Here is a 24,322-nt window from a genome sequence, read left to right as displayed (position 1 = left end):
ATGAAAATTCAATGGATTTGTCCTGCAGGCCTTTTGAAATATGCTTTTATTATTGTACCATTACTTGTAGGTATCCATCATACCTGGCACCGGAGGTAATTGCACAGGGAATTATCAAAAACAGTGATCATATGCAAAGTGAAAAGCATCTCCCTTCGGGCCCTAAATCGGACGTGTGGTCCCTTGGTGTTATATTATTTGAGCTTTGTGTGGTATGTATCTGACATTATTCTATGTATTTGGATTATCAGGTTGCTGCTGTGCAAAACATATTCCGTATATGTTTATTTTTTGTTGAGTGACCTTGTTTTTAAGAGAAAGGTGAGGATTCAAAATACTGAAACAAATTCAAAAGAGTAAGAACAGTATAAACGTCATCATACCAGAAATATATTATTCATAGGAAAAACTGATTTCACCTTCACCTCAATAATTTAGTAAATAGAGATGTTATATCAGGGATGGCTAACGTGGTCCTCCAGATGCAGTTGGACTCCAACCACCATCAGTTTCAGCCATAATAGTCAATGGTCAGGAATGATGGGAGTTCTAGTCCAGCAGTGTCTGGTGGGCTACAGGTTCCTAACCCCTGTTATTTTACTGAGGGGCTTAATTTATTTTACTGCTTACTTGAAAGGGAATGAAACAGCATGTGGCATTTTTAGAAAAAATGCATAAATTCTGAAATTTATTTATTTATATTTAGACACTTGGGCCATGATTTTGTAAACTCCTTCAGTTTGCACCATTTGGTTCTGCCAGTTGTTGAGGCTTGATAGCAAAATAATATGCTCTTGACATAGCCTTATTGGAAAAATAAGGGCTATGTTGGATCTGTGACTTGATCTAGATTTCTCTAGGTTTAAGCAATGTCTAACAATTTAAAAGCATTGTGCCATGCAGCTTTCATTCATCTGATAAAATTTAGAGCATAATTTGTTGCAAGGATAAAAGTCTGCATATTTTGTTGACAGTTTCCTTCACATGAAAGAAACAATGACCTATGACCTTTGTAAAATTAACCACCTTTTTACCTTAAGGCAGTGCTTGAAGCCAGAGCTGATTTTCTTTTTCACTGTTCAAAATGCAACAACTGCAGCAATTAACGTGGTCACTGAAGAACAACCATACAACAACAAAAACCCCATATTATAATGATTTATATTCTATAATTTATATTCTATAATTTTATCGCTGCATCATTATTTTACCACATCTTTTATTTGAATAATATAATCAAATGTTAATTAATGATCTTCAAAGTTAGCATGACAGTTTCTAATGGGCATCTATAGGTTACTTACGTCTGTAACCCCCAACCCTGTTTCCTCCTTTAAAAGTCCTATTGAATTCAGTGGTAGGTAGGCAGTAGGGCTAGGATTGCAGCCGAAGTCAGCAAACATTATTATGTAAACCAAAAACATTATCACCAAATATATTTCTTTTAATGCAAACTTCAAGAGCATATAATGGCTGTGTGTTTTATCATAAGTTTTTCATAATGACCCTCCTTTAACCACATACCTTACTGTTGCCTTTAGGGCAGAAAGCTGTTCCAGAGTTTGGATATAGCCGAAAGACTAAAACTTATACTTAATCTTGGTGAGTAATGTGAAAACAGCTGCGGGGCACAAAGACTTCATAAAATCTCAGATGAGTCCAGAGGTCGTGATACTGAATTTGGGAATGTAAATGCTTTCAGTGCACTGGAAAGTTAAACAGAACAGCACTACCCATCGAGAAGAGGATAGTTACTGTTGAAGAGAATTCAACGGTACGGCAACGGTATGAGCCGCCGCTTATCATGGTGATCTTGACTTCCTGTATTGCACCAAATAATTTGCAAAGGTCAAGGAAGGGATCACTGCTGCCCCAAACAAGCACAAGTCCCAACATAATGCTTGCCTCCGCAGGATAACTTTTGCAGATAATAACCAGCAAGAGACAAAGAATAGTGCGGCCTGTACCTGTGTGACTGCAGCCAGGTTCTGTTCCTGCCCTTGCTACAGGGTGCTAAGTAGTTGACAACTTCCCATCTAGTCTTGTGCAGGGAATGCAAGGCACAGTGGACAATAGTTGCCAAGGTTGACCAGTCCTTCACACAGAGATTGGCTTGAAACGGAATAGGTCCTGACCGCCTTTGACCCACCTCTTCCCTGCTTCTTGGGGCTGTTCTGACATCTAGGCCATGCCAATCACCAATGCTGAACTGGTCCCGAAAACCCAGCTGTTGTCTGGAAAGCTGTAGCTGGGGCACTTCTAATGGAATAAAACTGAGTTTGTTGGGAGTGCCCTTACGTAATCTTCTCTCATATTAATCAGTGCATATTTACACTGATTACAAAACTTCACAGTGTTTTTTGATAGAGTAAATTTATTACAGGCTTTAGGCGCACGGACCCTTCTCTTACATACATGGCAAGTTGTATGTTAACGAAGCTTAATTGTTAAAAATGTATGAGGAGAAAATATTGTTATTGGTGGGTGGGTGTCTGTTTTTGTGTCTGCAACTGTCTGCTTTCCTGTTTCAGGTTTGGTGTTGAGCCCCTAAAGCAGTGATAGGCAATCAGTGGCCCTCTAGATGTTGCCGGACTGCACGTCCCATCATCCTTGACCATGGGCCATGCTGGCTGGATCTGATGGGAGTTGGAGTCCTGCAAGGGCCGCAGGTTGCCCACCCCTGCTCTAAGGAGGTGAAATATATTTATGGTTTATGGTTTATCTTTGAACAGTGTTACATTGCCAACATTTGTTCCTCCTCTTCTTATATACAGGATGTGTGGATGATATCATAACAGTCCTAGCTGAAGAACATGGTTGTCTTGACATCATTAAGGTCTGAATATATCCAGCCCTCCCTCTTGCTTGATTATAACTTAACTGTTTGTCACAGTATTGGATTTCTTCCCTTGAAATGTTTTGTTGTTTTGTTGTTGTTGTTCTAAAATTCATTTCTCTGGCAGTCTTTCATGTTTTAAGTGTGTGTGTGTGTTATTGAAAGCTCATCTTACTTGATGAGCTTGATATTTACCTGAGATTATCCAACTTCAAAATAATAATTATACAAGTTTGGATTGGATTGATCTTTATTACGGCCATTAGCCCGTTACACGACAGTTTCCCATATGCCTGCTCAGGTTTACAAGTTTTAAAATAAACCTGAGCAGGCATATGTGAACCATACACAAATCCCACTCTTAGTGTTGTTGTTTTTTATTCGTTCAACTGGCACACGGTGGCGAAGTGATAGCAAATTAGATGCTGTTAAGAGTTCAGCTCCCATCCGCCCCAACACGCATGGCCAGTGTTTAGTTGGAGTTGGAGTCCAAAAACGTCTGGAAGGGACCTTGTTGGCTGCCCCTGCTGCTACAAATCTACTATTTGGTAAATAGTGGGACTGGGGACGCGGGTGGTGCTTTGGGTTAAACTACAGAGCCTAGGACTTGCTGATCAGAAGGTCGGCGGTTCGAATCCCCACGATGGGGTGAGCTCCCGTTGCTCGGTCCCTGCTCCTGCCAACCTAGCAGTTTGAAAGCACGTCAAAGTGCAAGTAGATAAATAGGTGCCACTCCGGCGGGAAGGTAAACGGCGTTTCCGTGCACTGCTCTGGTTCGCCAGAAGCGGCTTAGTCATGCTGGCCACATGACCAGGAAGCTGTATGCCGGCTCCCTTGGCCAATAAAGCGAGATGAGCGCCGCAACCCCAGAGTCGGTCACAACTGGACCTAATGGTCAGGGGTCCCTTTACCTTTACCTTTATAGTGGGACTACTGATTTCAAAGTGATTGCTGAGTCTAAATACTCAGGTTGATATCTGCAAAGCTAATGTATGTTCATCATTAACGTGTGCCCGATAAATGAAAGCTCTTCTCTCTTGTCAAAATCAGTATATGATGAAAATCGGTTTGTCCACAAATTATATCCAACCCAGAAGATATAGGTTAAACCCTTGGCTCTTAGAATTCAAGAACAACATACTCCTGATTGCTTCATTTTGAACTGAAATGCATGCCTGCTTAAATGCTGCACTGAAGGGCATACACTTGCTTCAACAACAATATCTATACGTTTCTCAACCAGGAACTTCCTGAAAATACTTTAATGCTACTGAAGAAGTGCCTTACATTCCACCCTTCTAAGCGGTGAGTGCGCTTTTAAAGTACAGTGAATGATGATGCTTAAAATAAGGGAAATGCAACTGCCATACTGCAGCCATCTGCTGCTACTTACCTAAAAATGAGAGCCATATATGCCGGTCTATTTTTACGTCTTCTTGCTAATTTTGCAGTTTGTGTCTATTAACAAAGACTCCAGTCCTGTTTATGTTTGTGTAGAGATGACAGTGCCTGGTTAATGTTGGCACAGCCACATCTATGAATCAATTATTTCCCAAATTCTGCAAATCCGTATTTGCCACCAAGTCATCTGCAGCCAATCATGGATTCCCAAAAGCCATACCTCTGTGAAAACAGTTGTTTGCAAACTTTATGAATATACTTGTTCTTGTTTTTTCATTCACACCTTATACAGTGGTACCTCGGGTTAAGTACTTACTTCGTTCCGGAGGTGTGTTCTTAACTTGAAACTGTTCTTAACCTGAAGCATCACTTTAGCTAATGGGGCCTCCTGCTGCCGCCAAACTGCCGGAGCACAATTTCTGTTCTCATCCTGAAGCAAAGTTCTTAACCTGAAGCACTATTTCTGGGTTAGCAGAGTCTGTAACCTGAAGCGTATGTAACCTGAAGTGTATGTAACCTGAGGCACCACTGTAGATGAGTTTCTAGAGATAGAATGTGTGGTCTGCAAACTATCAGTGACAGCACCAGGCATCTGGTCCAGGGGTAGGGTAAGAATGCAGGGTTTAGATTCGATCACGTTCCCTTCCCCTCTTTGCTTAAATAAATGTTCAGTGCTCTTGTCGATAATCATACCCAAGGCATGTGCCCATCAGGCGTTAAAAGGTGTAGTTCTACAAGTAGGTAAAAAACAGCAGGCAGAAGCTTGTGTGTGTTTGGCGTAAACTGGATGAGGAGGTAAGAAAGTTATGGAGAATTTAAAATACAATTTGCTGTAGCAACTTACGGTATGCTTAATTGTTTTTCTTCAAAGCGTTTTAGACATAAGCTTAATTCACGGGCCACTTCACATGCTACGATTAGCCCTATTTCACAGCTCATAAGAGTGATCGCATAAGCAATGTTGTATGCTAGGAGGAAAGATATTCAGTATCTCAGGAGTGACTCCAGTAAATTGGAGGCGCTGAAACAGAAATTCATGTTCATGGAAATTGCTGTTGTGGGGCATAACTTCACCTAAGTAGTTAAATGCACAAACGAGCAACTGATTATAGCTTGAGGGCTGGCTGTATTTTTAGAAGGTAACACAGTTGCAAAACATTGTGGTTGGTAATTATTTTTATAGCCTAGCTACAAAAAAAGAAAAGAATACAATGGAGACATTAAACTGCTAATTGGGAGAAAAACAAAAGAAATAATGCATCCATGGATTAAGCCTCACTGAATGCACTGAAGTGCCTGGACCTGCCTGCAGCTGCTGCCTGGGGACTTCCATCTGCCTGGACTTGCAGCTGCTGAGAGTAGCTTAGGGGCAAGGACCCTATGAAGACAGGCAGCATTTGGTAACATCTGCTGTCCCAGCTTCTGGGCCAGCTCTATAAAGCCTGTCTTGGGGACGGGGCCACCACCCAAAGGGAGACACCAAACAGTTTGTCCCTTGGGGGGGGCAGCACTTCAGGGTTGGAATGAGGGCATGGGCCAGCCTCTTTGTGGTAAGATCAGGGGTCAGCAAAGTTTTTCAGCAGGGGGCCGGTCCACTGTCCCTCAGACCTTGTGGGGGGCCAGACTATATTTTTTGGGGGGGGAATATGATCGAATTCCTATGCCCCATAAATAACCCAGAGATGCATTTTAAATAAAAGGACACATTCTACGTATGTAAAAACACGCTGATTCCCGGACTGTCCGCGGGCTGGATTTAGAAGGTGATTGGGCCAGATCCAGCTCCTAGCCCTTAGTTTGCCTACCCATGGGTAAGGTCAGTGTTTTTGAAGGGGCAGCAATATTTTAAATTGTTGTTTCAATTGTTAAGTGTATTAGTTTGCATACGTTAGCATTGTTAATGGTTTTAATTATTTGTTTTATGTATCATGGATTTTTATATTGTAATTTTATGTTGTGAACTGCCCTGAGAACCTACAGATAGGGTGGTATGCAAATTTAATAAATAATAATAATAATTAAGAAACACAGCAGGAAAGTTGCACGAGTTCTTAAATAAAGCAAAAAAGTGCACATTGTACCACATCCAATTTACATTTGGATTTTCAAGAGTGTATTTTCAAAACAGCTGATTTCCAAAAGAGATTTGATTCCCCCCCCCCTTCATTTTTCTTTTTCCTTAGACTTACTCCTGACAGGTTACTGAATGACCCTGTGTTTAGTGAAATCTCATCTTTATACCCAGCCTTCCACAAAACTTCCAGCCTTTTCTCACCCACTTTAAGATGTGCTAACTTAACTCTTCCTGAGGATATTAGCCAGCTGTTTAAAGGTAAAAATGAGGTAACAGATTTAAAGTCTAGGATTAATCATGATCTAATATATAATTTGTCATCATTGGCAAATTTTCAGTCTGCAGGCTGTCGACATAATGGGTATTTCTGTGTGAATGTTTTCTGGTTGTTGAGGAATATTGTGAGCACCATTGGTTTGGTGGCAGAATATATCTTGCAAAGTGGTAGGTGAATTTGAAAAATTGTATCAAAATCTTGGGTTTCCTTCAACAACATACGTTAGATGACCCCCACTTTAATTCTACAACAATCCTGTGAGGCAAGTCAGATCACAAATTAGCAATTTGTTCAAAGCCACCCTGTTCAAAGCTCTCTGTCCAGCAGTCTGCAATTGCAGAATTCTCCAATAAATTTTAAAAAATGGGTTGGATCCAGATGTCATTTCTTCCAACAGGAGCATCCCTGTCAGCAGAAGGAGAGGAGGGAACATTTGCTGATTTTCCCTTTACATCCCCCAGAAGCACTTCCCACACTGTTCTGGAGGGTTGGGGGTGGACCCTCAGGAACAATATGGGAAGGAGAGAAATCGGCCAGGGTTGTCTTCCCCATGCCAGTGAGGGACTTTCACTGAATCAGGAGCCTCACATGGACAGGAGAAGCCTTTTAGTGTATAAAGGGAGATGACATTCAGAAAAAGAATTTCTTTGGTTCATAATACTATGTAGTCTTAAAGTGAAGAAGTGTGCAAGGCTATCTGGGTAGGGTTTTTTGTTTTTTGCTTAAAACTGCTTTCCCTTTTGATTTTCCAAGCTTCTTTGCGCTGATCTTTTGTCTTCTCTGGTCCATGTGATCCCAAATCCTTCCACTCCTCAGACATGCCCCGCAACAGTGGAGTAATAATAATAATAATCATAGAATCATAGAATCATAGAGTTGGAAGAGACCACAAGGGCCATCGAGTCCAACCCCCTGCCAAGCAGGAAACACCATCAGAGCACTCCTGACATATGGTTGTCAAGCCTCTGCTTAAAGACCTCCAAAGAAGGAGACTCCACCACACTCCTTGGCAGAAAATTCTACTGTCGAACAGCTCTTACTGTCAGGAAGTTCTTCCTAATGTTTAGGTGGAATCTTCTTTCTTGTAGTTTGGATCCATTGCTCCGTGTCCGCTTCTCTGGAGCAGCAGAAAACAACCTTTCTCCCTCCTCTATGTGACATCCTTTTATATATTTGAACATGGCTAATGATGAAGATGTTTATACCACACCCATCTGGGTAGGTCTCCCCAGCCACTCTGGGAGGCTTCCAACAGAATATTAAAACACGATAAAACATCAAACTTTAAAAACTTCTCTAAACAGGGCTGCCTTCAGATGTCTTCTAAAAGTCCGATAGTTGTTTATTTCCTTGACATCTGATGGGAGGGCGTTCCACAGGGCGGGCACCACTACTGAGAAGGCCCTCTGCCTGGTTCCCTGTAACCTCACTTCTCACAGAAGGCCCTCGGCGCTGGCTGAATGATGGGGGTGGAGATGCTCCTTCAGGTATCATGGGCTGAGGCTGTTTAGGGCTTTAAAGGTTAGCACCAACACTTTGAATTGTGCTTGGAAACACACTGAAGGTGAAATATCCAAGCTGTGGAGCTAGCGTGCTTATTTTCCCTCCAGCAGTGTCCCTCCCCTTTCTGCTGTAGCCATTCAGGTTGAGCAGGACTTTGGATCTGGCAGTTCTCTTGTTCCAAATTCTCCCTCTGTTTGCCCCAATAGGATTGTTCTGCCCAGCTATCTTTTAGTCCGAGATTGTTGTTAAATTGAAACACATACAACTTTCGGAGGAACTCAGTGAACATTAAGTGTTCTGTTATTTACTGTCACTGCATCCCATTAAACCAGAGGAGAGAAGCCTTTTTTAAGTAATGAAGCATTTAATAAATGTTTCCCTGGTGTATATCATTTCTGCTATCAAATAAAGATGGAGATATTCTGTCACTGCCTGCCCGAGCGACTCCATAGTTTGTCCAGCTGCTTTTGTTTTCCCAGGGATTTTCCATCTAGCACTTCCAAAGGGAAGATCGTTTATCTCTAATAACATGGTCTGAAGAATTGCTCCTCAGACCTATTACTCTGTTTCTAGCAGCAACAACAACAGAGTTTTCAGTGCTGGGGGAAGGAGGACTGAAAGAGTTGCTGGAAAGTTTATAATGCTGTCTTTGTTGGCTTCTGTTAATAGAGGAAAACTCTGATTACCTAGCAGAAAGGTCGATAGAAGAAGTTTATTATCTCTGGTGCTTGGCTGGAGGAGACTTGGAGAAAGAGCTTGTCAACAAGGAAATCATTCATTCGAAACCACCCATCTGCACTCTTCCCATGTAAGAAACAAAAAACCCCCACAGATTTTAGGAATGGAAGCATGAAGTAAAAAAGTTAAACGATACAGTGAAGTGAAAGTGGCTTTAAAGGGGGAAATAGAAGTCCAGAGTCTGAAAAACAGTTGCATTATCAAGCACCATGCAATCGTTTAGAACCAAAGCAGAGCACACGCTTTGCCTGCACAAAATCCCAATGTTCAATTCCTAGTATCTCCAGGTGGACAGGGCTGGATTAACCATTAAGCAAAATAAGCACGCGCTTAGGGCATCAAGGGAAGGGGGCTGGCACAACATAAATTTTCCATTGTCAGATTTTTAACATGAATGGTCACAAATTGCTCAGCTGAGCATTCATTTTTTCAGTTGAAGTATATTCAAAACCCCAGCAGAAAAGCTGTGCTGTTGCAACAAGCCAGGCTGCATGCCTTATCTCTACCAAGTGTAGAAGTAGATGTGTTATGTAAGATTAGTTTTGAGGCTTTGATCAAAGGCTTTGCAATTAGAAAATGTAGGAGGAAACTTTTCCAAATATAAATAAAATGGATGGAAGTGTACGAAAATAAACATTAGTTTCCATCTTGTTGTAGGTTGTGTTTTGTTTCAAAAAATAAAATGTTATTTTAGTTTATATTTTGAATTGGATATCTATGGAGGCACCATATATGTTTTAGGCCGCTAAAGGTCTCAATCTGGCCCTACAGGCAGGACAAGGAAATACATCTCTGTGAATCCCTGGACAGCTGCCAGTCAATGTATACAGTACTTTAATATGTCTCCAAATCAGTGTTGACTCTAGATGATATGGAACCTAAAAAGGGGGAGCGGGAGAGAAACTGAAATGGCAATTCCTGCCTGCCATTCAATGGCTGGTCTCCAAATCCTGGGGTTGGTCACATAATTTCATTGTTTTTAAAGGCTCTTTTAAATGAAGGCTTGCTCATCAGTGACTTTCATCCCTATTTTAGCTTGCAGAATTTGCTCTGTTCCTGTTTAAACTTCTGCTTTAAATTCCCAGCTCAGCTCAAATAAACTTCATTTAGGTGCAAGCTGTATCTGCTGCTGACCAGCTTTAGATTGGAATAGATGAGATCACTTCCCTAAATCCGAAGGCGAGCAAAATGCAATCTATATCAAATGCCAGTGGAAATAAAACAGAAGAATCGCCATTTGAAACAAGACAAGGATTGCGGTTGGGAGAAATTTTCCTTTCCCCCCAAACAGCATTGGTTCATGTAAACTAGATGTAGTAATTTTGGGGTTTGATTCACTATTTTATTCACCATTATTCAGTCCCTCTAGTGCCTATATAAATATATACCTTTAGATATAAAATATATAAAGATGTCTTTAGAAAACCTATCTTCTCAAATCATTTTGATCAGTGACTTTTCCTCCCTTCTTCCTAGTTTTCTGTTTGAGGATGGGGAGAGCTTTGGACAAGGGCGGGATAGAAGCTTCCTTTTCGACGACACAACTGTGACTCTCTCCCTCTGCCAGCTCAGAAACGTAAGAATAATAGAATCACAGAATTGTAGAGTTGGAAGGGACTCTGATGATCATCTAATCCAACCCCCTTGCATTACAGGAATATGCAGCTGTCCCACATGGCAACCTGCAACCTTGGTATTATCAGCACCATGCTCTAACCAGCTGAGCTATCCATGTTCTGAAATATTTGCAGTTTACCGTATATATTTTCCTGACCAATAATGTAAATGTTTGCAGGAAAAGGGGTGTCTCAAACCAAGCCAGTGGTCTTAAGATAGTCATGTCTGTTGATTTCAGTGCATCTTCTCTGACTATGACTTAGTGGATCTACCCCCAGAGCTTTCAAAATACATGAGCACATCTCATTTTTCTCCTCACTTTTTCCCATTAAATTTTCACTATTTATTTAATTACAAATTCACTTACTCATTTGCTTTTGTTGGAATGCAGTAACTTAGTCATCTTGTCATAGCGGTTTAAGATAAGACTGAACTCGGGCTTAGAACTTTCCTTCATTTTGGTCTTAAGTTTTTATAAAATGTGTTTGCCATGTTTGGGAATCAGATGGAGTATTCTTAACATTGCTGCAACAGTTTGACATTTGCAGGGCTCCGAATCATTACTAGCCGAGGGGGTATGGAGAGAATTAGGAGATTCACGAAGATATTTAAAACAAAACAAAAAAAATCTGTATGCTATTTTTTGTTATTTTGTTTGACAATGTTCATAATTCATCTGCATAAACTGTGTGATAGGGTATTCCAGATCCTGACTGGGAGGTCCATTTTGATGGTTTTTCACAATTTATTGAAAGAATTTCGCTCCCAACAGCCATTTGATATCAATCTGATGATTTTGAACTCTTGACTTCGTAGAGCTGGGCTTTGTGGTGTTCAATTTTATTGTGAATGTCTTCTACTTCTTGGTCTTTTTATTTTTAAGTTCCCTTATGCATTTTTTTTAAAACAAACAGGGTGGGATATAAGTGTTTATATAAATCCATATGTAACTTGAACAAAAAAATTAAAAGCAGTCATTTTATGAACAACAAAAGGAAACATGAAAACATTCGTTTAGTGTATTAGCAGACATTCTGTGTTTTTCATCAACACATAAAAATCTGAACAAATAAAAGACTTTTGTTATTTCGCTGAGCTTTTCCTCACGTTGAAATGCTAGTAGAAATTGATATATATGCTAAATACAGAGAACTTTCTCTTTGGGGAAGATCTGGTCTGACTCTCACTAATCTCCTAGCCAAACTTTGCAGTATTAGCTGAACGATTTTCTTTAGCAATTGGAATTCTCCAAGCCCTGCTGCTGGAATAGACTGTAATCAAAAGAGGATCAGTGCTGCATGATGTAAAGAGTTTTAAACTGCACTGCAAATCCCAAGAGAAGATTGTGCTGCAGTTTCTGACTAGGGCATGAATTGTATAAGAACATAGTCCAAAAGGTGATATTAAACTTAATCATGCTGCACCCCAGACTAAAGTTAATTTAACACCTGATCTTTGGGGCTATAGGCAGCAGAGCCCTGATAGCTTCAAAAGACCACCATCACCTTAGTAGTTTTATTAATTTGATTTATTTTATTTCAGTGTACGTTTTTCAGGTTGCATCAGAACATTTTCTGATGCCGGAGCGAGTGATCTAATTTAGCATGTTTATTTTCCTTGTGTTTAGTAAACAAAGCTAAATATGTTGAGAGTACCAGGCTTAACCAGGCTTATATTTGCAGTTGGCATCCATCCATGCTTCCTAAGGAACTTAGGAAATGGATTCTTCTCCTCCCCCCCCCCTCTGTTTGTGTGTGTTGTTTCCTAGTAATTGGCATTCAGATGCATGCCAGCTGAAAGTAACATATTCATCATGACTTGAATATAGTAACTTGCAGCCTTTGGTAGGCAAATCCATAGAGGATAAGGCTAATATCCTTTTAGAGGGATTTCACAATCTCACAGCCCAGGCCCAGGTCCAAGCCTTAGTTGTGGTTAAGGGATAGCTAATACTATGCCTTCACCTGTTTAAATAGCTAATTTTGTTTCTTTTGACCCTTTTTGGGGGGCTAAATGAGCAAGCATTGTTTCTGAAGGCTCAAACAAGCAAGATAGTATTTTGAAATCATGTCCAAGATAAACGCAGAGTAGATTAGGCCTTTCAGATCTGGTGCCCTCCAAATGTTTTTGAGCTTTCATCCATTATCCCTGATCATGCTGGCTTGGGCTGTTGGGAGTTGTAGGTCTCAACATCTGAACGACGCCAAGTTAGGGAAGGCTGGAGTAGATAACTGACTTGACAAAATGGTCATTGTTGTTGTCTGCATCTTTTGGTGGTCCAGATGCCAGCTGGCTAGCCCCCAGCTGGATCATGCCCTTCCAGCCATAATGAACCCCTGACCTCAAAGTCAGCGATTCAAACTTCAAAGTCTGAGCATACTATAACAGCAGAGCATACTGCGCAAATAGAAGAGGCGTGAGGCTTGTGGAAACATACTAACAAGCTACGGATTTATTAAGCATAAATCAGGACAAAAGAAACATGTCATCTCTCTTTCAGTCTCCTCAGAGAGAGAGTCAAAAGCAAAAGCAATACACAACGGAAGTTCACAGCAAACTGTGCTGGAATGTAAACAGACATGTGACACGCAACAGTTCCATGTCTGCAACTAAAGGTGGAATGGAAATTTCCAACAATTGTTTTCTTACATTAAATGCAGAATGTAATTTTAAGTGTTTTTATGACCTTCCACAGAGGCTGAAAGATGTCAGTGGAGAGGCGTTTTACCCATTGCTTGAAGATGAGTAAGTACATAGAATAAGCCATTTTCTTTGAGATCTTAGGCCAGGGGTGGCTAATATCTCGTGTGGGAATATGTGTGAGTCTGGAATGCGGCCTCCAAGGGGTTAACCAATGATGAACATGGCCCTCGGGTCAAAAAAGGGTAGCATCCACTGGGCTATGGTATTCCTGTCCACTCTGCCTATTTCTCGGTGATCTGTGTGACTGACTTATCAGAAGGGAAATGCTAGTTTAAAGGAGAGGTCAGTGCTGTAAACAATTTGTTTACAGTTGGATCATTGAGATTTTTGGAATGTTTCCCACTGGTCAGGATTGTGAAGCAGCAGAAGTCATTGATCCATTTTTGGTTCTGTTATGGGAACAGAAACCCTTGCTTTCATTAGGTTAGCCCACAGCTTTAAATAAAACTGCTGAGTAGACAGGTATGATGTTCAGAGCTAGTAATATATTTCTGTCAAATGCTTCCCAGCACTTCATTTATTGATCATTGCAAAAAAAGTATTCTGATTTATGAATTACAGTATGAGATTGTCTCCATTTAGAATAAGAGAGTAAGAGAATTGATTTCACTTGTGTGTGTGTGTGTGTGTGTGTGTGTGTGTGTGATGATCTTAATTGCTTCAGCTTTTCCCAATTTCTTCTATAGTTAATTCAGTGTATTGGGGCAAAAGAAATAAAATAAATCACAACCACATCCTCTATTATCTTTTCAGCCAGTCAAATATACCCCATTCAAACAGTAATAATGAATTATCTGCTGCTGCTAATCTTCCTCTTATAATCCGAGAGCGGGATACAGAATACCAGCTAAACAGAATTGTCCTTTTTGACAGGCTGCTGAAGGTGCGTAGTACTAACAAAATTTGTATACAATTTCCCTCATATACTGTGTTTATATCTTCATTTTGCCCTCAATGCTTCCTGCAGTGAGATATGCCTCAGTCATTTCTCTTTAGACGTCAACACCAGGTGTGTTTCTTAAGAATCTGTATATGGATGTACATGTTTGTGTGTGTATATTATTATAAAATATATAGATTCAAACAGTATATAAATATAAGATGCAATTTGAAAGTATTTCCAGTCCTGTAAAATGATATGTTGTCTCCAGGCCTATCCATACAAAAAAAATCAAATTTGGAAAGAAGCCAGAGTCGACATTCCTCCACTAATGAGAGGTCTAACGTGGGCTGCCTTACTTGGAGTAGAGGTAAGAATGAAAGCGAGAAAGAGAGAGAGATTCTTAATTGCAAACTGCAGAGGCTGCTGATAATAACTGTGCAATGACTGCAGTTTCCCTGAGAGATAGCTGAATAATGTTTTGCCCAACCTCCCCACTCCTACACACAGAGAGATACAAGAGCAGGCTTAGTTGGGGGAAAGGAAAACCATTCAGTAGGATATGCGGGCATAAACATACATGCAAGATACGGCTTGATGAGGAAATAGCCCTTCCTTGCTCTTGAATCCTGTTTCTGGGGAGGGGCAGAGCATTTATTATTCCAGTTTTTATACCGCATTTTCACAGAAATGTGCCCAAAACGGCTCACAATATGGTTGCAATCATTTAATGCAGAACGCCGCCCCCTCATTCTCTCCCTAACACCACCAGTCCCAATCAAGTATAGTCTTGCCTTTCTCCCACTCCACTTCTCAGCATTCAGTCTTTTTGTGTTTGGAGTGGGGTAAAGTTCTGGATCAAAAGATACTTTGCCCAGTTCCAGGCAATATGCATTGGGGGGAGGGGAGCATGGCCATATGGTGTGCTTGTCCTAGTTTTGACATCCACACAGGGTCACAAGTGTCCGAAAACAGCCTGTGGCCATGAAATCGTAGCTTGTTACTGTACAGTGGTGCCTCGCAAGATGAAATTAATTCGTTCCGCGAGTTTTGTCGTCTTGCGATTTTTTTCGTCTTGCGAAGCACGGTGCCGGGAAAGTTTTGGGAAAGCTTCAAAAATCACCAAAGTCTTTAAAAACCTCAAAAAAGGCTACCACACCGCGTTCTATGAGTTGCTCCTCGAAGTCAAGTCGCAACTGTATTAACGGTGTTAAGAAAAAGGAAACAAACTTGCAAGACGTTTCCGTCTTGCGAAGCAAGCCCATAGGGAAAATCGTCTTGCGAAGCAGCTCAAAAAACAAAAAACCCTTTCATCTAGCGAGTTTTTTGTCTTGTGAGGCATTCGTCTTGCGAGGTACCACTGTATTTTAGTTAAAGAATTGTGCATTGTTCCGAGAGAAGGGTTTGGGTGATGGGCAGGAGAGCACTCCATCTGAACCAGAGAATAATTTGGACCGCTTGCCAAAACTCCTGTCAGAACCCTGCATGAATGAGTTTTGCTGGCATTTCTGTTAGCATTAATTCTAGCGATGAGTTCAGTTGCGCATGTAGGTTCTTACCGCTTTGATGTCTTATGGGTTTTAGGGTGACATTCAAGCAAAGTATGACGCTATTGACAAGGACACTCCGATTCCTACAGATAGACAAGTAAGATTCTTCTTTTCATATGATCAACTGTGAAATTATGAAAATACATTCAAGTACAACTTAATTATTGGACAGATAATAAAATAAACTTTCTGGCACACAAAACCCTTCACAATGTACAGTGGTACCTCGGGTTAAGTACTTAATTCGTTCCATAGGTCCGTTCTTAACCTGAAACTGTTCTTAACCTGAAGCACTACTTTAGCTAATGGGGCCTCCTGCTGCCGCCGCACTGCTGGATCACGATTTCTGTTCTCATCCTGAAGCAAAGTTCTTAACCCAAGGTACTAGTTCTTGGTTAGCGGAGTCTGTAACCTGAAGCGTATGTAACCCGAGGTACCACTGTACTTCAAAAGAGTAATAGAACAATAAAATCTATCAGAATCCTTCATCTGTATGGTTCTGCTGAAGAGGGAGACTCTGTTTGTGCTGGTGTGCATTTGCCCAAGAACATGTATGCGCCTGAGTGTAAGGTGGCCCCTATTGACAAGAGTTTTGGGATGCCAGTGGAAAAATGTTACCCTCAACAACACCAAGATACCCTATGGGTTTGTGGCATAATCGACCTATTTGTGCTCTCTTAGGTGGCTATTGCACAACACTTTCCTTATTTCCCATGACTTCTTCCATTCTCCATTCAGTGATATGCAAAGAACAGCAGTTTTGGGAGGACATATTCTCAGATCCACCCTGGAACTAGTATGGGAGACTAAAACAGATGGAAACAGATACCTGCTTTGAACTCTACGAACCCAGAGCGGAATTGAGCATACATTCCACTTTGGAGCTTTGTTATAGTACTTCTCTCACCCTCCTTTTCTGTGCTTGCCTATATCGTAGATTGAAGTTGACATTCCTCGCTGCCATCAGTATGATGAATTGCTGTCATCGCCGGAGGGTCATGCAAAATTTAGACGGGTACTGAAAGCATGGGTAGTTTCGCATCCCGGTCTTGTATATTGGCAAGGTTAGTTCAGCTTACTTACTATGCTGAGGAATTATTATTTTTTTAATCTTAAATTTACTTAAGCAATCAGGACCATATTTTACGTTTTCTTTCTATGCTGTAGAATAAACCACAACAGTATATATATATATAGCTTTAGATATAAGAAATGCAGTAATTCAATCTGTTGGCTTTAAAAAAAACAAACCCGAGTTTTGTGAATTTTCATGGAATTAAGAATTGTTGACTCTTCTGTTGTTTTCATGCTGTGCTTTAAAATATCAAAATAAAAAAAATTCCTTCCAGTAGCACCTTAAAGACCAACTAAGTTAGTTCTTGGTATGAGCTTACGTGTGCATGCACACTTCTTCAGATACACACATTTTTTTTAATTTTTTTTATTTTGACTATGGCAGACCAACACGGCTACCTATCTACTATTTAAAATATCAGTTAGATTATTTCCACATAGTAAATAAATTGTAGCTAAACAGAGTAATGATCAACATCTCAATTACACCTTTAAGTAATGATTTATAGAATGTAATATACCTGGAGTTTTTCTGCAGTTGGTGGACATTACAGAAGTGGGGGGGGGGGGACAGACAAGTAAAATAAATTTTACTTCAGGATCGCTTCACACATTATGCTTTTTGTTGCAAATGCATATTGCTGCATGCGAGAAACACTTGAAAAAATATATACATTCTCTATACAGAGCATATGGCTGTGTTGGGGTGAGTGAAGTAAAACTGAGGACTGCGTAATATCTGGCAAATCACATTAACATCATTGGTGCGTTCATTTGTTTTCGTCCCTTGTAGGTCTTGACTCCCTTTGTGCGCCATTCTTATACTTGAATTTCAACAATGAAGGTAAGCATTTTCCACTCTTAGTTTGTTGTTCTCTCCAGACGAGATGTCTGCTATTTCCCTTCTCTCATCTTTCCTCATCCTGTAAATAGTTCCTGCATGCGCTGAACTCCAGAAACTACATAGACAGGATGTCTCATATAATATTGTCACAACTGCTCCCTCATACCTGGCTTCCGTGGTTCACCGGTAATGTAGGGATTTCAGCAACATGAGAACCAGCTGGTTCATTGCATACTAGCATAACTTTTCCACTTGGATTGCTGTTGCTAACATGAGAATATGCACATGATTTCTGCTGTACTTCTGATGCTTTGTTATGCCATTGTTGCTTATTCTTTTTAAGCCACTTTGGTATTCATTACATAGAAAGCAGCATAGAAATACAGTCAACCAGTCATTCACCATCAAAAGAATGTTTGTGTAGATGCATTGTACAGAGATCATACGGCTCGGGAACATTGCTAATCGCTTCCACCACATCCTGTGTTGATCTGATGCGAAATTCATTACAGAACATAGTTGGGTGTTTTATGTACGTGAAGAAGGCTATTATATGTGTTATATGTATGTTAATGAGGATGCGGGTGGCGCTGTGGGTTAAACCACAGAGCCTAGGACTTGCCGATCAGAAGGTCGGCGGTTCGAATCCCCGTTGCTCGGTCCCTGCTCCTGCCAACCTAGCAGTTCGAAAGCACGTCAAAGTGCAAGTAGATAAATAGGTACCGCACTGGTGGGAAGGTAAACGGTGTTTCCATGCGCTGCTCTGGTTCGCCAGAAGCGGCTTAGTCATGCTGGCCACATGACACGGAAGTTGTACGCCGGCTCCCTCGGCCAATAAAGCGAGATGAGCGCCGCAACCCCAGAGTCGGCCACGACTGGACCTAATAGTCAGGGGTCCCTTTACCTTTATATGTGTTAATATAGATGCCCCTTTGTCAGGTCCCTGATACACTTGCTTGGAAAAATGCAGGGAAATGTTCTAGCAAAAACCGATTGCCCACCTACTTCTGGCATCTCCCCTTTGTAAGCCTTCTCACTTCTGACTGGGGTGGGTTATGGGAGTGTGGTATAGGTGGGGAGGGTCTCTGAAAATCAGAGGAGGTGCTGTACACAAGCAGAGGTCTTACCTTTGGAAGAGAATTTTTAGGGGTTTGCTGGGGAAAGAGGAGGGTGGGAAAGTGACTTCTGCATGCTTTACGCAAGACCCAACCCTCTTTTTTTCATAGGTGAAATTGTGAATGCGGCTTATGAAATAAAGTGTAATTTTACTGTAACTGTAATAATGTTATCTTTTCCTAATGATCTCCTCTTCTTTTTTAAAGCCCTGGCCTATGCCTGTATGTCTGCCTTTATTCCAAAATATCTGTATAACTTCTTTCTGAAAGACAATTCTCATGTGATTCAAGGTAGGTTTTCTGTTGAACCTCCTTTTTAGAAGTCTGCCTTGATAGGTCTTATATAGCTTTACATGTATAGGGAGGTAGTCAACTAAATTTTAACTGAGAGTAGACCATTGAAATTAATGGACCTAACTTAGTCATGTTCATTAATTTTAGTGGGTCCGCTCTGTCTCCACACTGTACATCATCTTCAACGCCTCTCTCGTTAATATATTATAACAGTATAGGGTGATTGTTAGATGTTAGCCATACTTAAATTAGATCAGTTGAAATCAATCAAGAAGTAACTTAAATCCACTTCTTTCAATGGTTTTGCTCCAAGTATTACTTAGAACAGGGCTGTCCAACAGGTCGGTCGCAATCTACTGGTCGATTGCGAGATGCCCCTGCTCAATCCTGCTCAATCGCTGGAGCCTCCCTCTAAAAAACTTGGACAGCCCTGACTTAGAGGATATATTGGGTAATATGTGACTGATATTTGTTAGTATGGTTCTGATCATCTCCATCAGGTTCTGGGTGGTATTCAACCACGTTCTCTTCAGAACAGACCCACTAAAAGCTTATACCGTGGGGAAAGCTTTATTTCCTCTCTCATACCACTAGAGCTCAAGGATGTCCACTGAGGCTGAATGTTCAAAGACTCGGGACAGACAAAAGAACATAATTCTTCACGCATCACATAATTAAATTGTGGAACTCACTCCTACATGAAACAGTGATGGTCACGCAACTTGGATGGCTTTAAAAGAGGATGAGATACAAGAGTTTGTTAAAATTTAGGCTTAGCAGCTTGTTAGATCAACGCAGATTTAATTAATGCACTTTTTATTATTTCCAGTTTCATTTATAACAATTTTAACTGCTATTGTGCATGTAGTATCTTCATTACTCTTCCTTAGGCAGAGGTTCTTTTCTAACATTGATACCTTGTGACCCTTTTAACTGGCGATCGAACCTGACTCCTAGTGTGTGCAAAATACATACAGTATACTCTGGTGCTGACTTTTCCTCAAAGGTAGAGCCTTCTCCCTCCCCAGCAGCTTGTGCTTCTTTCCTGCATATGAAATAAATTGGAGAAAATATAGAAATGGCACATGTAGCAGATCCAAACGACTTTTTTTAAAGTCAGACGCTTATGGTGCCTTTTGAAAATTCCTGAAAAATATATCTGTAGCTCAGTCTGGAACAAAAGAGAAATACCCTCATGCATGGCTCTTGGCACTTAGAAGCTGTTGAAACTGTAATGCAAATAGCAAGACAAGATGAGGTGTGGTCACCGACTACACGGGCTGACAAGAAAAAACCTTCAGTGCAAACACAATCTATGTCTCATTTCTGGAAGGAAAATAGACCTGTGTGTGTTTAAGTATTCTACAAAGGAATAAAGTTGATGGGACTAGTATTTTTTTTAAAAAAAACAGAAGCGGAAATAACAGAAGATAAAAAAAAACCCTGTTTAGTTTGGAAATAGCATGCTTTAAGGTTAGATAATAGAACTGTAATTTAATTGTACGGGGTAAACAACTTAAGAACTTCCTGCTCTATACGCTTTCATAAAAGCTTAGAGATGTTTAAAGGATGAAAGAAACTAGTTTTGTAAATGGAAAACTTTATATTTGGAAGTGTCCCTCCTCCCAGACATTTAGTCTACTCATGGTATTTGCACCACTTGAAATAAAAATGGCAGTCTTTTATGAGGGCATACAATTTATAGAAATTGATACAGGTTTCAGGAGGCCACAGTTGTGCTTTGTTAGAAAACCCATGAGTGACTGTTCCTAAACCCATGAGTATTCAAGGGGTGTTTCGCAAAGGCATCAGCCCCACACAGTGGCCTTCAAGGTAAATTTGGGCCATTGATAGGTTCACAATCCAGCCAGCGTCACATGGGGATGCTCATTGCATGAACCACCAGTACTTCTTGCGGCTAAACATACGTGATTATAGTAGTTCAAAGAAGTGTCACTTGTTATTGCACAAAATTGTGACTGCTGTGAATATGCATCCCACATCGAAGCATGAGTTTAGAAATCAGTGCCTCCATCCGCTTTTGCTTGCAAGTCTTTGACAGCCCCTAACTCTTAAGGTGTCTGTAGTATGGGAACTGTCAGCCTTAAGATGAGGGGTACGCGTAGTATCACCACTTTCTTGTCGATGTGTCACACACAGCCTTGGTATAGGCTTTTTTAGATTTTGAGAATGCAAAACCTGTTGAAAGTTTACAGCTAAAATATACTGAAGGAATAATTTGTATCATCTAAGCTAATGCTGTTTGGCTGATCCCAGCCAATAGATTTTCATGGAAAGACGTGTGCCTTCAATAGACACTTAATTAACCATGTAATCCCACAAAGCAATTATATTTTATGAGCCTTGCTGTTCAAATAAAGATGGTATTTAACAAGGTATAGCATATCCATCTAGAACCACTGAAGGCACGAATCCCTTGTTTGAAAAGAAATGTGCTTTTAGGAAACTAATTGTACATTTGTTTTCATCAGCACATAGCCGAGTTTATGCGATTAGTCGCTTTAAATACTTTACCTGTGGTTGGTGAATTCATTAGGAACGTAAATATGTTAACACTACATTCAGAGAAAGGTATATAAATTAAGGATCGTTTCAGGGGCTTAGAGATAATGCAGTACTGAAGGATCACGTGAGTTTTCATGCCAAAATAAAAGTACTCCCCAAAGCTCTGAGGCAAAAATAGAAGTAAGAATTCATTTTATTTATTAAATTTCTATACTGCTTTTCACCCGAGGATCACAGGGTGGTTACTGTATAAAAACAGAAAAATACATAACGGTAACAAGCAAAAACAGTAACCCCCTACAGTTACTTAGCCATAAGTAGCAGGGTGCTATTGTGGTCACATCCTGCTTATGGTCTTCCCATTGGCATCTGGTGGACCACTGAGAGAACAGGATGCTGGACTAGATAGACCTTCAATCTGGTCCTGGATGGCTCCTACAACTGATGGACTGAACATCAATTGACTGTAGCAACAAACGCAAAATCTGGTTTGTAAAAAACACTGATCTTATGAGACGATACACTAATATTTTATTGGAAGTGCTACATAGAAACCAGGAGATCAAAATATCAAGCACCATAAATATGTTCAATGATCCTTTATGTATTATGATTGGTATAAAACAGATGGCCATAAACGGCTGCTCGCTACCGTCACAAATACCGTCATAATCACACACCTGGCAAGCGCAGATTAAAAGTAAATTATTTTTAACAGCTGAAGTAAACTTTCTAACAGCATGTCAAAGTGTTTAATGTTGTCCTATTAAAGAGGATGTAAAATGTATGTATACGGAAATCACGTACATACAAACTGCACATATGTACAAAATCTACTGCAATGTTTGTGTTCCCCCCCCCCTTTCCCCTTCTTTTAAGGGAAGGGAAGAAATAATGAAACATAATATTGATGTGATTGCAGGCCACTTATAGTAAATATTTTGAGCTTGTTTCCTTGTGTTCTCTTTGTAATAGGGGATTCCACCAAGCAGACTTAGTTTCTGATCCCTAAGGCCTAAATTCCGAGTGAAAGGTTTTCTAATATGTCTTTCCTTTTCTATCGCTCTTCCAGAATACCTGACAGTTTTCTCCCAGATGATTGCATTCCATGACCCCGAGCTGAGTAACCATCTCAACGAAATTGGCTTCATTCCAGATGTAAGTGGAAATGCTTCTTGTGCGTTTTTAATAAATAGCAGGAGGGAAAGGGAAAGTGGGGTCAGTCTCAAAGGTTTGTTTCCGCATATCAGAACCCAAAACAAATTTGATGCAAGAAACCTTCAGAACCTGATAGGAGCAGCCGGTGCAATTAGTTGGTGTTATACCACTTAACATGCTATCACTGTCAAATCAGTATAGTGTGGTGGAATTCAGCTAAATTTTAATCAGAGTAGTTAATGGCTCTGACTTAGCCACGTTCATTGATTTAAGTGGCTCTACTCTGAGTAGTGGACGTCTATGTAGAAGCATTTGAATTGCAGTTATGTTCAAAGTCTGCAAGCAGAATTTCCTGGGAGTTCACCTTCCCATGTACGCGCTCAGTCCTTGATGCAAGGAGGTTTACAGTCTGAAGAAGAGTATATGGGGAGAGTATATAATTACATGGAAAACAAGCTATCTGCAAAACTGTATTTTCCATACAAATGGGTTTGCTATCCTACAATAAGCCTAATAGGAGCTGCGTGTGTCACTTGGAAAGTAAAATTGATACCGGCGACTCATCAGGATCTATCTAGGTTGAAGCATATGCACTTCAGCAATGATCTGAACCAGATTTTCATGCTTGAGTACTAATCCTATCAAATTGAACACTGATAAATCTTCCAGGTTCCTGCTGTGCAAGAGATTATGTCTTGCCACTCTGCCATTTGTTTTTATATTATAGAGCTCTTGAATAGAGTCTTGAACACTACTGAGCAGCAAGTATTGTTATTGGTCACAATGTCTGCCTGAAGTATTATGTGGCGAAAAGTGAGCAGGGTTTCTTAAAAACAACAACACCGAACAATAACTGTTGTATACATTTTATAAAATCTTACACTGTGTTATGAAAATGTCCATATTTCCTGTGTAATTCTGACATGAAAACAATAATCTCTTAACCTAAAGGATCCTTACTACCAAAACATGAACTTGTATGTTTAAATTATTCAGTCACAGTTTTGATTTGCCATTAATTATAGGTTCTGGCTGTGTCTACTTGGTAACCACTTAAGAAAGTGGCTACCAAAAGCTTTGATTTTATTCACCTGCAAGTAACTTAGCACCTAGCTAATTACAAGTGCTTAACAAAAAAGTATTGCTGCTAAGTTTGTGTAATGATGGTACAGCTAATTGTTATTTGAGAGGACACTAGTGTCAATTTTTTGTCCTTTAATCAAGCTTTTGGGCCAATTTTTTAAAATTACAGATGTGCCGTAAGTACCATCAAAACACACAAATACATCAAAGAATTGAGGTTTTGCATATTACAATGGCGTCCACGCCACATTTACTTTATATGGAAGCAGCAAGAGCAGCAAGGTTGAGTGAAACACATGTCTTGATCCGCTTTCAGGTCTGCTGCAAAGGAGTGGAATATGTAACCCACCCATGTAAAACCCAGCAGTAAGAGAAAGAGGGAGGGCTGGTCAGTCATGCCTTCTCTCCCACCAGTAACATGGAACATTCAAAGGGGGGCAACTGATCTAGCAGTGAAGAGTTACATTACATTTGACTTGGTATCGGGTAGACCCACTTACTTATATTCTAAGATTTATACACTACTTCATTGTAAAAAACAAAAAAACTCCCAAAAACCTCAAAGCGGTTTACAAAAAGATAAGAAAGTCAAGAAAATTTCACAACCATACCTTAAAATGCTCAAAAGTTAAAGTACTAAAACAGTATA

General features: G+C 40.3%; 1 protein-coding gene across 2 annotated transcripts in view; it reads left to right on the top strand.

Moving 5' to 3' along the window:
• TBCK (TBC1 domain containing kinase) overlaps window positions 1–24,322 on the top strand; it is an 82,110-nt gene that overhangs the window by 29,048 nt on the left and 28,740 nt on the right. For both annotated transcript variants that reach the window (XM_083459208.1, XM_083459209.1), the window contains exons 6-20: window positions 71–212; window positions 1,542–1,602; window positions 2,775–2,836; window positions 4,080–4,141; window positions 6,421–6,569; window positions 8,761–8,899; window positions 10,306–10,405; window positions 13,142–13,191; window positions 13,903–14,032; window positions 14,301–14,399; window positions 15,614–15,676; window positions 16,517–16,643; window positions 17,447–17,497; window positions 18,820–18,903; window positions 22,505–22,590. In XM_083459208.1, coding sequence (XP_083315334.1) covers window positions 71–212; window positions 1,542–1,602; window positions 2,775–2,836; window positions 4,080–4,141; window positions 6,421–6,569; window positions 8,761–8,899; window positions 10,306–10,405; window positions 13,142–13,191; window positions 13,903–14,032; window positions 14,301–14,399; window positions 15,614–15,676; window positions 16,517–16,643; window positions 17,447–17,497; window positions 18,820–18,903; window positions 22,505–22,590 — 1,405 coding nt within the window. The remainder of the gene's footprint in view (window positions 1–70; window positions 213–1,541; window positions 1,603–2,774; window positions 2,837–4,079; window positions 4,142–6,420; window positions 6,570–8,760; window positions 8,900–10,305; window positions 10,406–13,141; window positions 13,192–13,902; window positions 14,033–14,300; window positions 14,400–15,613; window positions 15,677–16,516; window positions 16,644–17,446; window positions 17,498–18,819; window positions 18,904–22,504; window positions 22,591–24,322) is intronic.

The sequence above is a fragment of the Podarcis liolepis genome, assembly GCF_965112155.1.
Source record: "Podarcis liolepis genome assembly, chromosome: 9".
In the NCBI taxonomy this organism is placed as follows: Eukaryota; Metazoa; Chordata; class Lepidosauria; order Squamata; family Lacertidae; genus Podarcis; species Podarcis liolepis.
This window is presented reverse-complemented; position numbering and strand designations above follow the sequence as displayed.